The 15,890-nt window shown below is 37.5% G+C and overlaps 1 protein-coding gene across 2 annotated transcripts in view; it reads left to right on the top strand.

Moving 5' to 3' along the window:
• Window positions 1–12,567: 12,567 nt before the first annotated feature.
• Window positions 12,568–15,890, top strand: part of mei-38 (meiotic 38) — a 39,724-nt gene continuing 36,401 nt past the window's right edge. Inside the window, exon 1 of one of the 2 annotated variants that reach the window (XM_089248189.1) lies at window positions 12,568–12,874. In XM_089248189.1, the coding sequence (XP_089104315.1) occupies window positions 12,787–12,874 (88 nt within the window). In that variant the 5' untranslated portion in view covers window positions 12,568–12,786. The remainder of the gene's footprint in view (window positions 12,875–15,890) is intronic. The other variant, XM_089248190.1, reaches the window with a different exon arrangement.

Raw genomic sequence — 15,890 nt, 5'->3', positions numbered from 1 at the left:
AGGCCCCACCAAAACTCTCAGTCTCAATGATGGACGAAGACATGATAAGCATCTCAATAAAAATAAAATTTCATCAGCAAAAATGTGCCTTATAGAGAATTTTTAAAACAATTATATAGTTCAGTATCATATTACATATCAATGAACTAGAACCCCTTCTCCACCTATCAAATAAAATTATTACAATTCTTCGATTGAAACTAGCGACTGAATTTTGATTAATGTGCGCATGAATAAAAAAAACCTATATGATATCATATTGGATGATATTTTATAAGCAATGATATCAGGGAAATTTATAAGCAATACATACAAATACAACGTATCTTCGCGTTCTCCTAAAGTCATTCTTCCGCTTTTTCGAGGTTTAGTTTGTCCTGGACTGGAATATGCTGTAAGGTTTTGGAGACCATACCTACAGAGGGATATAGACTTGGTTGAAGGGGTGCAGAGAAGAGCTACACGTGCCCTTATTGGCTGAAGGGGCTTGAGTTATGAAGAGAGAATTCATTTGTTGAATATGTTTACATTGGATGAACGCAGGTGTCGAGGAGATAAGTGTTCAAAATTTTCAATGGGATGGATAGAATGGACCATGAACTTTTAGTACACCGCCAATCGACTGCTCTTACAAGGGGATACCAGTATTAATTGGTGAGGGACAATGCAAGGTTATGGTGTCGCAGGGAATTTTTCTCTAATAGGGTTGTTAATAAATGGAATAGCTTACCCCCGGAGGTAGTAAATTGTAACACAATTGACACGTTTAAAAAGAAATACGATAAACATGTTGGGGTAAATCAAGAAGTTATCCATTCTTAGAATAAGACAACCATAAGTATTCTTTATGGGCGTTGTATAATATTTTATCATGTGTATATATTGTTTATAATGTTTCTAATTACATTTTTAATTGGGTTGCTTCATTTTTTAAATATATGGCATCCATATTTGTTATGGGCATCTTTTTCTCAGCCACCTCGCTGGGCATTTTGCCTGTTGTGTTGTATTTGTATAGAGATAATTTTAATTTGAGACAAATAATGGATTTTAGATCTTCAGGGTGCATACATGTATCGGTAATGATGTTGGATGAGAAGGCTAATTTCTAAAACTACTGTCAATGATTTCATTCATAATGATACCAGAGTGGCTAGGAACCCAAATTACACTCATGTCCATATTGAGGATAATGCCAGCTCCGGCAAATAAAGGTTCAGAAACAAAACAAACGTTACTTATTCATGAAGCCCATTTATTAAACAAAAGATAAAGAACAAAAACGATGGTGTATGTATGATACCATTCATAAAAACTATGATTTTTGCTTCCTGGAGCAATTGTAAAAAATATCTCTTTTACAAAAACTTACTATTACATGGTTGGTATGATGGTTAATACATTGTATGTCTCCCATGCGATGAAATACAGTCCGTACAACGCCTAGGCATGCTGAGTATCAAATTATCGATCTGATCTTGGGGAAGATCACTCCACTCAGTAAGCAATGCTCTCCGAAGTTCCAGTACACATGTAAGAGGTGGTTGACGGGCTGCAACTCGTCGGCCAAGCATGTCCCACACATGCTCTATCGGATTCAAATCAGGTGAGAATGCTGGCCATTCCATACGGGTTATATCCTCAGATTCAAGGCATTCGTTTACGATGTTTGCTCGGTAAGGACGGGCGTTGTCATCCATAAACACAAATTCTGCGCCCATGGCACCCCTAAACAAACGTACATGTTGCTCCAGAATGATGTCCCGATAAATTTGGGCTTTCATGGTTCCGGTTTGAACATGCAGATCTGTTCTGGAACCCGGTATAATTCCACCCCAAACGAGCAATGCTGCACCACCGTAACGGTGTCGTTCAATGATGTTGTCTTGGTGGTAACGGGTACCTGGCGTTCTCCATATGAATGTCCGACGTGAATCAGACTGCAATCTAAACCTGGACTCGTCGGAAAACATCAGACAAGCCCACTGTGACGATGTCCACATTGCATATTCTCTACTTCAGGCTAATCGCTGTCGGCAGTGAGTTGCCGTGAGCGGAACACATCTGACAGGCCTGCGAGCATATAGACCAATATCTCCCAAACGTCTGTACATGGTTTGCCTTGAAACTGTGGTACCCGTGCCTGCATATAGCTGACGAGACAGGTCGGATGCTGTGTCCGTCTGCTTCTTTTGGCAGTTACTGCCAAATACCGGTCTTCATTCGGCGTTGTAACTCAGGGGGCGACCTGTACTGTAACGTCTACTGACATTTCCCAAGGTTACTAGAATATATAAACCATTTCCGTTATCTTGGAATCGTTGCCGTTATCGACATTTCTGTTATCTTGGAATCGTTGCCAAAGCCTAGAGCCAAACTTGACTTGACTTGACTTGAATAATTAGTGTCCTCTATACCTACTGGGGGCTTTAGGACAATTGATAAAACACAGGCATTTTATAACAGAGAACAATCCAAAGAACTTGAATAAATAAAAAATACAAAAAACAATACAGACTTATGCAAAGAAAAAAAAAAAGGAAGAATAACAACAATAAATATTATAAAAACAACATGAAAATAGAAAAATATGATACAAGATCTAATTGATCATGAATAGACAAAGACAAAAAAACAAGAAAACAGTTTCAACAAAATTAAACAAAAATATATACGACTAGTATCAAAAAATAAAAAAGCAAAAATCATGTAACAATTTGAACAGGAAAAAGAAAAAAAATATATACATACACATATATATTTCTTTTTACATACCCATATAAATATATATATAAATTCTCAAAATTTCTGCAACAGATATTATAGCTCGCAAAAAATAAAATAAAAATAAAGAACAAACATCAACAAATGAAAAATAGGAAAGAATTCAAAATCTATTACAAGCTGACAGATATAATTCAAATTCATCAACTAATAGCTTCGGTGCAATTTTCAAGATAGAAATCCAGTTATAATCTTGAATATTTGATATACCAATATTTTTAAACAATCGCTTTCTCTGAATGTCCCACTTACAGCATGCAAACATGAAGTGATTATTTGTATCTTCAGAATGGCAAAAATCACAATTAGCTGAACGTTCCTGATTTATTCGGAAAAGATAACTTTTGGTTGGGGCTCTGTTGGCTAACAATCGGTAGAACAATGTCTCATATTTGCGTCTTGAAAAATGATGTGAAAACTTTTCAATTGATTTGAAGAAAACATCAGCCTGAGGGTAATTTAATTGGTCCCTAATGAATTGGTAAACATGAAGTTTCCATTTATTTTGGAGCAAATTCAGAACATCTTCCATATATGCATATTCTGGAGGTGGAGTGACAGGATTGTTAGCTGCTGAACGTGCGAGTCGATCAGCAATTTCATTGTATAAGATGTTTCTGTGTCCTGGTGACCAGACAACTGATATTGAATTGGCTTTATAAGACGCATGTGCCAATGCACAAAAAGAGGTTAAAATGACAGTATGAGATTTAAGATTAATTGTGGATAGTGCTAAGATGGCAGATTTACTATCCGACAGGATCACATAATCAGTTTTTTCAGAAATAAATTTAGATGCAGCCTTGGCAATCGCCAAACACTCCGCAGAAAATACAGATGAACAATTATGAACCAAAGCTTGAATACAACATGAATTTTTCACACAAAAAATGCCAATGGATGTATAGTTGTTGTTTTTCGAAGCGTCTGTAGCTATTATAGTGCAATTAGACCAATGGAGTTGTTCATACTGTTTGAACAAAGGTGGAATCAGATGTGAGTCAGATGTCATTTGAAATGGGAGAGAGTCTGTTATAAAGTTAATATTCGATATTGTCCATGGTGGGTCTGGAATGATGATAGGTTGAAGTGGAATCAATAAATGATTTTCTTGCAAAAACTGGATATGTGAGGGACTGCAAACTGGTAAAATAGTGTTTTGAGATACGTTGCTGATATTCGTGCAGACAAACTTGAAAATAGTACCATATTTTGATACCCTAGCCTTAATAATTTGTCTTGAGGAAACTTTCAGGATAAGAGAAGGGAAGGGAGGTTTGCCACAAATACTAAGTAAAATTGGAATTGGAGTATATATGGGAAGGCCTGAAGCAATTCTTAGTATTTGATTATAGATAGCTGAACATCTTTTAAGATTTTTCTGAGAGCAACTGTTCCAAAGCATTGAGCTATAGTTGAAAAAGCTAGAGATGACATTATGGCAAATAGATAAAAGTTTATGGCCCGGAGCACCTTTAACTCTGCCAGCAATAATTCTTGTGATGTTCAATACATTAACACTTTTCTTCAAAAGATGATTAATATGAGAATTCCATATAAGCTTCCTGTCAAAGATAACACCTAAAATTTTCATATTTTCTACAAATTGCAGTTGAAATTCATTGATATGAAGATTAGGAATATTGAAACTATTTTTCATTGTAAACAGAGTGAAGTAGCACTTGTCGATTGAAAGAGTGAAACCCCAATGATCCATCCAATCTTTAACTACAGATAAAGCATTGTTGAGCTCAGTGTTGATATAATTGGGATCATCATTACTGCACCAAAGCAAGATGTCATCGGCATATATGAAAGGGTGAATTGAAAGAGGTAAATGAACAAGCAAATCATTTAAAAATATATTGAACAACCATGGTGAGAGGACACATCCTTGGGGAATGCCACGATTAAAGTTGATCCATGATGATTTATGTTTTCTCCAACTGATAAAATATTTTCTGTTAGACAAAAAATTTGTAATCCACCTCAAAAAATTATCATGAAAACCAATCATATGAAGCTTATAAAGGAGAGCAGAATGGATCACTGCATTGTAAGCTCCTTTGATGTCCAAAGAGACCAACACTCCTACATTTTTTGACTTGAAAACATTGAGAATATTGCATTTAAGGTCTAAAAGTAAATTTTGCGTGCCAGTTCTTGGTTTGAAGCCATACATGTTGGAGGGGAATAAATTGTATTTAATAGTTATCCAATTCAAACGAGAAAGTATAATGCGCTCAAAGATTTTCATGATAACATTTGTTAAAGTGAGTGGTCGATAAGAGGATGGATGCCTTGGGTTTTTGTTTGGTTTCAGTAGAAACACAAGTTTGCCTTCTTTCCATCTTGATGGTATGGATCCAGACGACCAAATGGTATTAAATTCAGCCAACAGAAATTCCAATTGTTCTTGTGATATTAATTTGTAGGCCTTGGCATTAACTCCATCCGGACCAGGTGCAGTATTAGGTGTTTTCTGGATTGCTGATAACAATTCTTGAAAAGTAAAAGGTTTGTTGACATCGGGTGAGAAACTATTATGGGGACCACACAAAAAATCATAATTTTTTTGGATATATGGGTTAATGAGTGTTTCTTGCAAAAGATCTATTTGCTCATCTGGATCAGACACTAAAGAGTTATTATGGTAAAAAATGAGGTTATTGTCCTCATAAACTTTTGACTGAATGAATTTGAGTTTTCTCAATATTGTGAAGATTTTAGGATAAGATGCATGTGTAAACAGTTGATTAGTCATGAAGTCATTTTTACGTTGCTTAAGGGATCTCTTAAAAATGGCAGATCTTTTTTTGTATAGAATCCAACAGGTTTGGCATGGACAACTTCTGTACTTGCGGAATGCTCTTTTCTTAGATGCCAGAAGTAAACGAATTGATGAATCAAAATATTCATTATATTGATAGTTCTTACGGATTACTGTGCCTAGAGCCAAAAAGTTGCTCAAAGTTTATGGGACATTACTCAGTACGGACGGTCTTAACATATATTTCCCATTGACCATACGTCCTTTTTTTTACAAGAATGTCCCTTTTTTTCCTCAATCTAATACTGTTTCAGCGGTAACGGGTAATTTAACCTACTTTTGTGGAAAAAGATTTTCACCTCAGTAAAATATGGTAAATCTATGGATGTCTGACTCAAGATGATCAAAAATTTAGAGTATTTTTTTTTAATAAATTAAAATATCGACGGAAGTTGCATATAGCATTTATATGCATTTTCTTTCTATTTCGGTTTGTTTTAAATTCTTTTTAAAGGTTAGCGATTCAAATTTTTTTTGGGAGAGATACCCCGGTCTGTCCCACAAAGTTTGGTTCTGCGCACGTCCCTGAGTCCGCGTACAGTATATGTAAACCTATTAATGTTATACATACGCTCAAATACATGAGTGTATACATATACATGAGCAGGGATTGACAAATCCAAAAAAAAATTTACGTGCCAACAAAATATTATAGGCGCCAAGATTTTTTCCCCAACAAAATCCATTTTGTTGGGGACCCCTTTCATGCTGGCCGACAAGTCGACGTAATTTCCGACAAATCTGTACTGTCCTCAGACTTCAATAAATTATCAGTTATCATACATGAAAATATTAGGAGTCAAAGACAATTTCTTAGTCGCCATGATGCCCTAGTGCCTGGGATTTGTCAAGCCCTGTATTTTTAAATCAGATTATTTTGAACCTAATTTTATAAATTACTATTATGCAAGAAGACACTCTCTGAAATAAAAAAAACGTGGTTTTTTTCTCTCCAAAAAGCTTAACGACGTCTTATCCGTCACTTAGAAATAAAATTTAAGTTGACTGAATTTAGTACTGACTAGCTATAGTACCCGGCGCGGCCCGGGGTTTCTTCAGTAAGGCTTTTTGCATCATGCGATATCTCCCTATTTCTTTTAGGGACATGCAAACCGTGTCTAAGTTAACCAATTTAGCGGCTTCCTGCGCGACTCATGAAAGAAACAAATCTAGATTTAAAGAAACGTAGAAATGAATATATTTTTTTCTTTTTAAGGTAAAATTGTAAATTGTAACTTGGTTAATTCTAAAATGTAAGGCTTCACACAGGATAGTAATTTTTTAAACCTATAAAATTTTATTATTAAAGTAAAATAGGCAAGCAAAAATGTTAAAATAGGCATCAAGAAAAAATCATTTATAAATAAAGGGGAAAAAAATGAAAACCTAAAATTAAGGACTTAGAAACTGACAAGAAAAAAAAAATATCACTCTTATGCCACATACTATCAGGTGCCGTAGCCAGAAATTCCTATCGTGAGGAGACGACCATAGCGACAGAATAGAAATAACTGTCATCCCGTACATATCAGTCATTTTCTTATATTGCAGGGAAAGGTGGATCCCAAGTCCCCACTAGGTTTTCTCTCCGGGGATCCAGTTTTTCCGCGATCCCGCACCTAGAATTCAACCGCAAATTTCCCTGGAATCTGAACTCATTTCCCGGAATCAGAATAAGGTTGAAGCACATCACATTTCCGTACTGACTTTGACATGTCTGAGAAATTTTTATCACTATAGAAGCATGCATTTTATAAACTGTAACCATTCGCGTCCCCCCCCCCTGAGCCAAGATTATAGTGTTATTTTGCAGGGAAAAAGGTAAACCCCCCCCCCCTCGAGAAAATTCTGCATACGCCCATGACTAATCAGTAAATTTTGAATACAATTAATAGTGTTAATAGATAAATTATTAAATTAATGAAATACACGCCGTATATTCAACCCTTTAAGCGGAATTTAACAAAATATCTCGTCAATCTCCCGCCTCTAATTTTAGCGTTTACAAGACCAGACATTTTGTAAAGTTGATCTCTCTCAAAAACTTTTCAATTTACCTTATTATTTGTTAGGTTCGTCTAATTATTTTAAATTCTCAAAAGTGTTTTTTATAGCTCCAAAAATAACTTGCAAAAAATATCCATTAATGTCTGCTCAAGAGTGGGGGATTAAACACCCCCGCCCCTCCCGCACTTGAATTGACATTTGGAGGGGGCAGAAAAGGAGCACAAGGAATTTCTTCCAAAAAAAATCCGAATTACTAACTTTCAAAAAGCATTTAAATTAAACAAAAAAAATAATTAAGAATTGTCCTGTGTCCCCAGGCTGGAACCTCTCAACCCGACCCTCGTAGAGGCCATGGTTTCGTTATTCGAACAGTGCAAATTTGTGAATACATCATAATTCATTAATTACATAACTTATCTATCTTTGAGACAAAAAGAATTGGACAAAAACGGCAATAAAAGGTCCATGCTATATGCAGCTGGGTTACAATCAAGGACGAGTTGAAAAATTTGCAACACCATAGCTTCTAGTCTAACTTTTTGGTAAGTATTTATATGGTCCCCACATCCTGAAGCAGGGGCCCTCTTAAACTGCAATCTTTGGCGGGCCCCCATAGTGAATTTATAGCATGGAAACAAAAAACAATGTTAATTATCTTGGGCCCCAGGACTGGATGTGACTGTATAGGACTATCAGTCCTACGCTTGGGAGGGGGGGCAGGATTATTGGTGTTGCTGTACTGTAGAAACGAGTTTTTTTCCATGTGAAAAATATACTGTATATCATTTCAAAAAAAAACAACCACGGACCATTGACAACAGGCATCCCTCATTGTATGCTTATACAGTATCAGCAGCTTTTTTCACTGAGTAAAAAAGACCGACGGATTCAATTATTGTTAATTGCATGTGCTCAGGGAAAACAGCCTGCAAAACCATCTGGAGTGTCTGGTGCCCGCGGGCTTCACACTGGACACCGCTGTTTTTCTTTTCCTACGATTTCAACAACAGGATGCAAATCCCTGGGGGGGAAGGATGAATACAAGAAATATCGGGAAGTAGATGACAATGGCATTCGGTTACGGATGCCTTTTTAGCCAAACACTGTTTTGTCATCCCCAGGGCAAGTTTAGATATGCAAGATTTTTATCAATTGGTAGGTTCCCGGGGAGGAGCAAAGCCTTCTAGAAGTATCTAGGAGTCTTTGGGAGGAGGGGGAGAACGGTAGCTGTTGGTAGTGCGTAAAAGAGGCGAAAGAATCACTCAAATTAATAGCGATTTAAAATTTCTTTTTTTTCACGCAAACATAGTAGAAAAGCGCTTTCAGTGTATAAGAAGGTGTATATGCAGAGCTATTTTTAAATGATGTGGTAGATTCCGGAAATTTAGGCACTAAAAATTTTCAAAATAGGCATGCAAAAAGGCACTAAAATGCCTAAAATAGGCACTAAAAATAGGCACATTTATAATTTTTGGAAGGAATAAAAATAATTAAAAACCAAGATATTAAGGGTCCAAAAACTGGCTGAAAAATTGGTTGCACTTAATCCGTCCATTGTTTTAATTATAGTTTGTAATAACTGCATTATTATCTAAGTTAAATTGATTTCAAGCCCAAAATAAAATGTTAGTAGATCCTCAGGATTAGGGTAATTCCAGAACCCCCCCCCCATTACTAGACGTAGAGCCGGTAGAGAAAATAATCTGTGGGGCTCCTTCGAATTACGAATAATTCTCATTTATTTGCTGTATTATTTGGAATAATCATTATCATCTTTATAGTTGAAACATTGCTATCACATTTTTTTTTACAAAAATAGAACTTTTTTAAATATTACCACCACATATGAGGGTAAATACAGTCATAGGCATGCGCAGTATTTTCTCGGGGGGGGGGGGAGTTTAGTTTTTCCTGCAAAATAACACTATAATCTGGGCTCGGGGGGGGGGGAAGAGAACTCCAAAACCCTCCTTTGCTTACGTCAATGAATACAGGCCCCTTCAAGCGTGGGGCCCTGTGTGGTCGTATCTGCCAAACGCCCCTGAGGGCCACTCTGGTCAATTTAATCGAATATTAAATGCTGTATGTAATATGAATAGCCATGTTTATTTGCAGTGCATTTATGATTTATGGTACAAAAAATAAAATCAAAACAATGGGCCCTGTCTGCTCCTACTCCACCTTGTGTGAGCCATGACGTCAATCCATGACCTCTTGGAACAGCCATCAGCCAGCTATGCACATACAACGCAGTCCAATGCTTGGCCGAGACATTATGTAAAGCGTGCGGGAGAGAAACAAAAACTTCTAGTTTTCCTCTGCTTTTCTAGCACGGGCTGCGCTCATCTGAAACAAAATAATTCACATCTAACACCATCTGGCCAAAGCAAAGTTAATGCATGGCAACACCAGTCTCTCAGATCACTTATTTATGTGAAATAGGCTGGAAGGGGGGAGGGGTTTTTCTGATAATAAATACTAAAAGTTGGAAAATTTTAAAAATAACGATTGTTTTGAAGTTTTTAATGCCCAAAATACCCAAGTTTTACAGATTATGGCCTCTAAAATTTACTAACAAACTTGAAACTATGTTGGAATAGGCATTTATGGCACGAAAATTTCAAAAAAGTTTGAAAATAGGCAAAAAAAAAAGCTCATTTATGGCATTTTGCCTGAACTTCCGGTCTCTAATGATTGGTATTGCTTGCTGCAAATATGTTCCGGCGTCCCTGCTTCGGGCGATTCCAAGTTCCTCGGATACTTCCATCTGAGTACGCCCACATTCCAGGCGGCCGATAATTCTACCATTTAAAAAATCATCCACATGCGTCATAACTATTCGCTTATGGCGCTGAGCGCCTTACAGAACTCTTGTGAACAATTTCACTTCTTTGCCACCATTCCTTATATACCCCCTCTTACACTCTCGTCATTGTGACGTACTATCGGCATCATCTGGGGTAAGACGCCTTCATATACTTTCATTTAGTGTATTAAGGAGTTCTAATCTGGGGTGGCTTCCTGAAATTTGCATATCATTCTTGCAGATGTGTGTGATAATTCTACAGGTGAAATTTTTACTCTAGATTTCGATTTCCGTGTGATTCTGAATTATCCTTAATTTATGGGCATGAGTGTAGTTATATATTATTTCAAAGTTTTTATGCTTTCAATAGGGTTGTGTGAGCAAAAATCAGACTAATCCTCAATCTCTGGATGTTTATTATTGAAGGTGCAGTCACGGATATGTGTGAAATATGAGATCATGTGAAGAAAAAATGGACAGGAGATTCAGCTACCTTACATATGGCACAATCTGGGCTATCTTGCTCTTTTAGGAAATGAAAATAAGAATTAAGAGGAGAGCTCTGTCAACAATAAATTTGTAGAAAAGGTTTTTAAATCTTCTAGATGTGAAAAGATGAGAATATTTAGTGCAGCACTTGTAAAAGATGAAAAAATTAGGGAGTGCACACTGAAGGGAATATTGTATGGAGATAATTTGAATTTGAGACAAATAATGGATTTTAGATCTTCAGGGTGCATACATGTATCGGTAATGATGTTGGATGAGGAGGCTATATTTCTAAAACTACTGCCAATGATTTCATTCATAATGATACCAGAGTGGCTAGGAACCCAAATTAGATGAATGTATGCAGAATAAGAACTATATAGAAATGACCTCTCTACTTGTCACAGGGGCGTAGCCAGAAATTTCGTTCGTGGGGGGACCAAAGTGACAGAACAATAGATTTGGCCATCTTTTTCCCTTTTTTCGGTCATTTTCTCACATTTCGGGGGGGGGGACCAGACCCACAAGTCTCCCCCCCCCCCCTGGCTACGCCCTTGACTTGTCAATACAAGATTCATCGAAAGACTGGTTATTTGTGGAGATGAAGATTACAAGGAAGAAAAATTCATCACTCCGGTCTCTCGCTTGCCGGACGAGTGCTCTATCAACTAAGCTATGGAAGCAGATAGAATATTTCAACCTTGGAGCATATATATATTGAAAGGCACCGTACATGGACGGAGTCAACAATCAACTAATAGCTCGTGAATGACATAGGCCAACCAGATGACCACATGCCTAAAGAAATGTCCTCTCTACTTGCCAATACAAGATTCATCAAAAGACTACCCCAGTCTCTGGCAAGCGAGAGACCGGGGTTCGAGTCGCCGTGGGGGCAGTGATGAATTTTCTTCCTTGTAATCTTCATCTCCTCAAATAACCTTGAACTTTAAAAATAAACCCTTAAAAACCAAACAAATACAAATACAACGCCACAACAGGCAAATCGCCCAACGAGGTGGCTGACTTAAGAACATCATGGATCCCCGAGCCCCTACTTACCACCGCTACACCACACATCCACCACCCCCCCGCGGAACCCCCCAACGAATAGGTACATGCGTTAGTGTACGTGTAGTGCAACCTGACGTAAAGTTTGTTTCTGTGTAATGCTTGTTATGTGTAGTGCTGTCATCTGCCCCCAGTTTTACTAACTACGAGTGAAGTGTTATGGTTGAATGATTTACCGTTGTAGGACTGTTGCTCTCTGTGGCGAGACTTTTTAACGGGGAGATCGGCTCGCATTTGCGCCTTGAAGTTGGGAACCACAGAAAACCAACTTCAGCCGACCACCACTGTGGGGTTCGAACCCGGATCCTCGCATCACGAGTCCGGCACTATAACCACTCGACCACCACAGCGACCAACGTATGACAAAAATTATAGCCACGCAGATGCTTCAACAAAGACGCCTTACAAAACTATGCATAGTTTCTCAGTTCTCCTAAAAACATTTTAAAAATGCATTAATATATATTTTATTAATTATATTTGTCTTATTCCTTGGAACAATGAGAGTCAGTGTATCGGATCAATCAAAATCTACTTTTTATTTGCCTTTGCACTGATTCTGAATAGTAAGTGTCATTTGATTGGTTGTTGTATGCAAGAGCAGCAGAGTGTTTTTCGTGTTGATCCGTTTCAAAGCCTGAAGTTGATCAAATCTACGGCGTCTGTGATTGGTCAATGGCTAGAGAGAATTATTTGAGTTTGTGTTGGTTGTTATTTTTTCGTGGATCTAAGTAAATTAGAGCGTTTTTCTTTAATGATTAATCGCGGTAATAAACTGAAGTTTTAATTTTTTGAAGAAATGGATTATTCTTCGATAAACTGTCCTCAGTTTTGCAGTTTTAATTCCTCCGACGAAAATGAACCCTTAGATAACTCTTCTTATTTCGGTTAGTTCTTTTTGTATATTCATTTACCTATACTTCAGTTACATTTCATATAGGCGTTGTCAAAAAATGGTGCGTGTTTATTAGAAATTTCTTATAAAAAAGAATGATGGAACAACCGTTTTTATGCGTTTATTACATCACATTGCATTCGTTAAATGTTTCTCTTTAAATTGCTCGGTAAAATGTATAGAATTAGTTATATATGCATTGTAATAACTAGCATCGCGCTTATTCAATAGGCCAATATCATTGAATTTATCTAAGATACTATTGTTCTGTGTGTGGTTGCTAGATAAATAATAACATGCTCACCGAATAGCTGTACCATTTCCACCAATTTCTTTATTTTTGGCCATGGAACAAGGCCCCCTTCCCCAGGCTGGAAAATTTGGCTGCCCCTCCCGGAACAGACTTCACGGGGCCCTCAAGTAAATTTATATTGTGAAAAAATGTGCTCCAAGGTTTGAGCCCTGTCACAGCACCACCCAGTTTAGATCATGGCATTGGTATCATAAATCACTCGTGTCTGAACACTGCTAAATTACAGCCACAAATTTGAAAAAAAAAAATTGCATTGTTTGCTATTTGCTGGTTACAGAATATGCGACTGAGTATAGATCGCTTGATTCTCAATATATTGTGTACCTTTTTGTAGCGAAGTTTCCAACTATGCCAAAACTTTGATATGTCACCAGCATCACCCTCCCTGTTGCTGAAACATAAGTGGTTTCGAGCAGTGTTTGGCCCATAACCCAGTCAAATACAGTAAAGCATCCATTATCCAAATACCAATCAGCCGAAGGCACCAAATTCAGATTCACGTTCCATGTAGAAGCTCCTCTTACCTGCCAACCGGCCCACACGACTAACCTCATGTCACCTTCAGTGACGTGTGCCCATTCGCTTGCGACAGATTGTGCCGTTTGCAATTGTGACTAAACATACACAGATGCCGCTGTACTCTAATTTCCTGGGACCCAAGTGATTGGTCAAATCTGGGTCCTTTTTGAGTGGAAAAAGGGACCCTTTTGAAAAAAAAAGTATGGGTACTTTCTCCCCCATCACTCACTGGTATCCCTGAGAGTCAAATAAATAGATTCATTTCTAAAAGCATGTTCAATCCAGAGATTCATCGAAAAAAATATTAATTTACCAGCTTATAAGTAGGCTCGTTTATTTTCATTGTCTACTACTAGAGGGATTTGTGAAGCTAATTTTCATGCATTCTTTTTCTAGATTCCTGGTATTTCTTGCTGTATACGCATTGTTCTCAGTGTTTTTGATGAACTTAAAATAATAGACCAGTTTAGCTCGGAAATATGCAGTTGGAAAATGCAACAATATTGGGCATTAAAAAGAACAGCAATGCTTGTCAGTTCTCCGTTATTTGTAAGATGTGTGATACAAGATATGTAGGCCTATATACAGTTTTGTGTTCATTATCATAGTTTCTTTCTGTGTTCCATGTTGCTCCTATGACCCTGGTACAATTTTTTTTCCCCTTGAATGATTGGTTATCTGAACACCTCCAGTCCCCAATTGTTTGGGGTAATCGATGCATTACTGCAGTGCTAAATCGATCTGGTGATAAAAATGGATGTCGCCAAACAGCTTCATTGGGTCATTCCCAAAAGCGTACAAACCATTTCTCCGAGACTTTATATTTTTTTTTACAAAATGTTAGAGCATTCTGGTGTAGTAGTTTTAATTAATTTTTCTAGTTCTTCATTTAATTATCTGCCATGTGGCATTTCTTCATTTTTTTCAGATGGCATCTAATTAAAAAAAAAAAAATCATTGTTTGTACTAAGGGCCCCAGTCAAGTACTACGTCAGGAGATTTTTATCATTTTTGACCCCCTCCTCCCCTTTGTCAGCAAAACACCCCCACTCCCCCTGCCTTGTCAGGAAACTTTCTTCAGCGGCTTAAAATATTTCATACCTTCAAAAAATTATGGTTGATGTCATAAGCAACCTTCAATCCCCCTTGTCAGCAAATCCGAACCCCCCCCCCTCTCAACGCTTGTGCTGTAGATGAATAAAACTGATAAAATTAAAAAAAAACATTTTCTCTAGAAAACTTTTTTTGTTTGTCCCCCAAAATTTTCCCCATTTCAAAATGGCTGCTCTGTTACCATCGTTTAGGTGGAATGCAGTAAAACCTCCCAAAAATGGCAGCTAATGGGATCAAGAAATGTGACAGTTATTGTGAATGGCAGTTTCATTTCTGGGAAAAAGGAACTAATATATCTATGTAGGCCTAATGTAAAATTAAAATTCATTTTTGTAATTGATTATGATAATTATGTAATTGATTGCATTAGAATGTATGATTATACTAACACTTTAATGTAATGATTGATTAGTCGAGTGCGTTAACTAGGGGAGTGATCAGGTTGGGCTGGTGCTCAAATTTCACTCTTTAACTCTATAATGCCCAGATCGCCCGAAGTCGGCCGAGTAGGTTAATGCCCATAACCGCCTCAAGTCGGCCCAGCTAGGGGGTATGGGTATGTTTTGGTGGGCTTTTGTCACCAACGGGGAAGAAGATGAAAGCTCTTGTCAGAGGCGGGAACGGGAAAGACAACTGCAACGCCCTATCAATGGGATTTTAAAAGCTGATGTACTAGAATGTTCCTTGAGAATGGACTAAGGGTACTCAATGCATTTTACAAAGAGATAATACTGTGACGAAAAGGGTGTTTTCAGTAGATAAATTATCTCCCGAAAATCCATTGAAATGAAAGGGTGAACGTCAATGCAAAGGGTGGCATGACGTTCATGCCACTCATGGAGAAAGGGTGGGGAGAGGGAAAGTGGCCGAAATTTGGACGAGTCCACTTTGAACACAAAAAACTTGGTATTTTCACGACCCTCTCAGGTTTTCTACCTGGGCGTTAAAGAGTTAAACTCTCCTTCAACATTACAAGGGAATGTCAAAATGTGTTCTTTCTTCGGCTGATTAATCATCTTGTTGGGGCCCTGTTAATCATTCTACAGCTATTTTAGCATTCTAA

This window comes from Pholcus phalangioides, unplaced genomic scaffold, assembly GCF_987345545.1.
Source record: "Pholcus phalangioides strain wild (caught in Gottingen) unplaced genomic scaffold, Ppha-v1.0 ptg000019l_1, whole genome shotgun sequence".
NCBI lineage: Eukaryota > Metazoa > Arthropoda > Arachnida > Araneae > Pholcidae > Pholcus > Pholcus phalangioides.
Note: the sequence above shows the minus strand (reverse complement) of the source record. Positions and strands in the feature narration are given on the sequence as shown.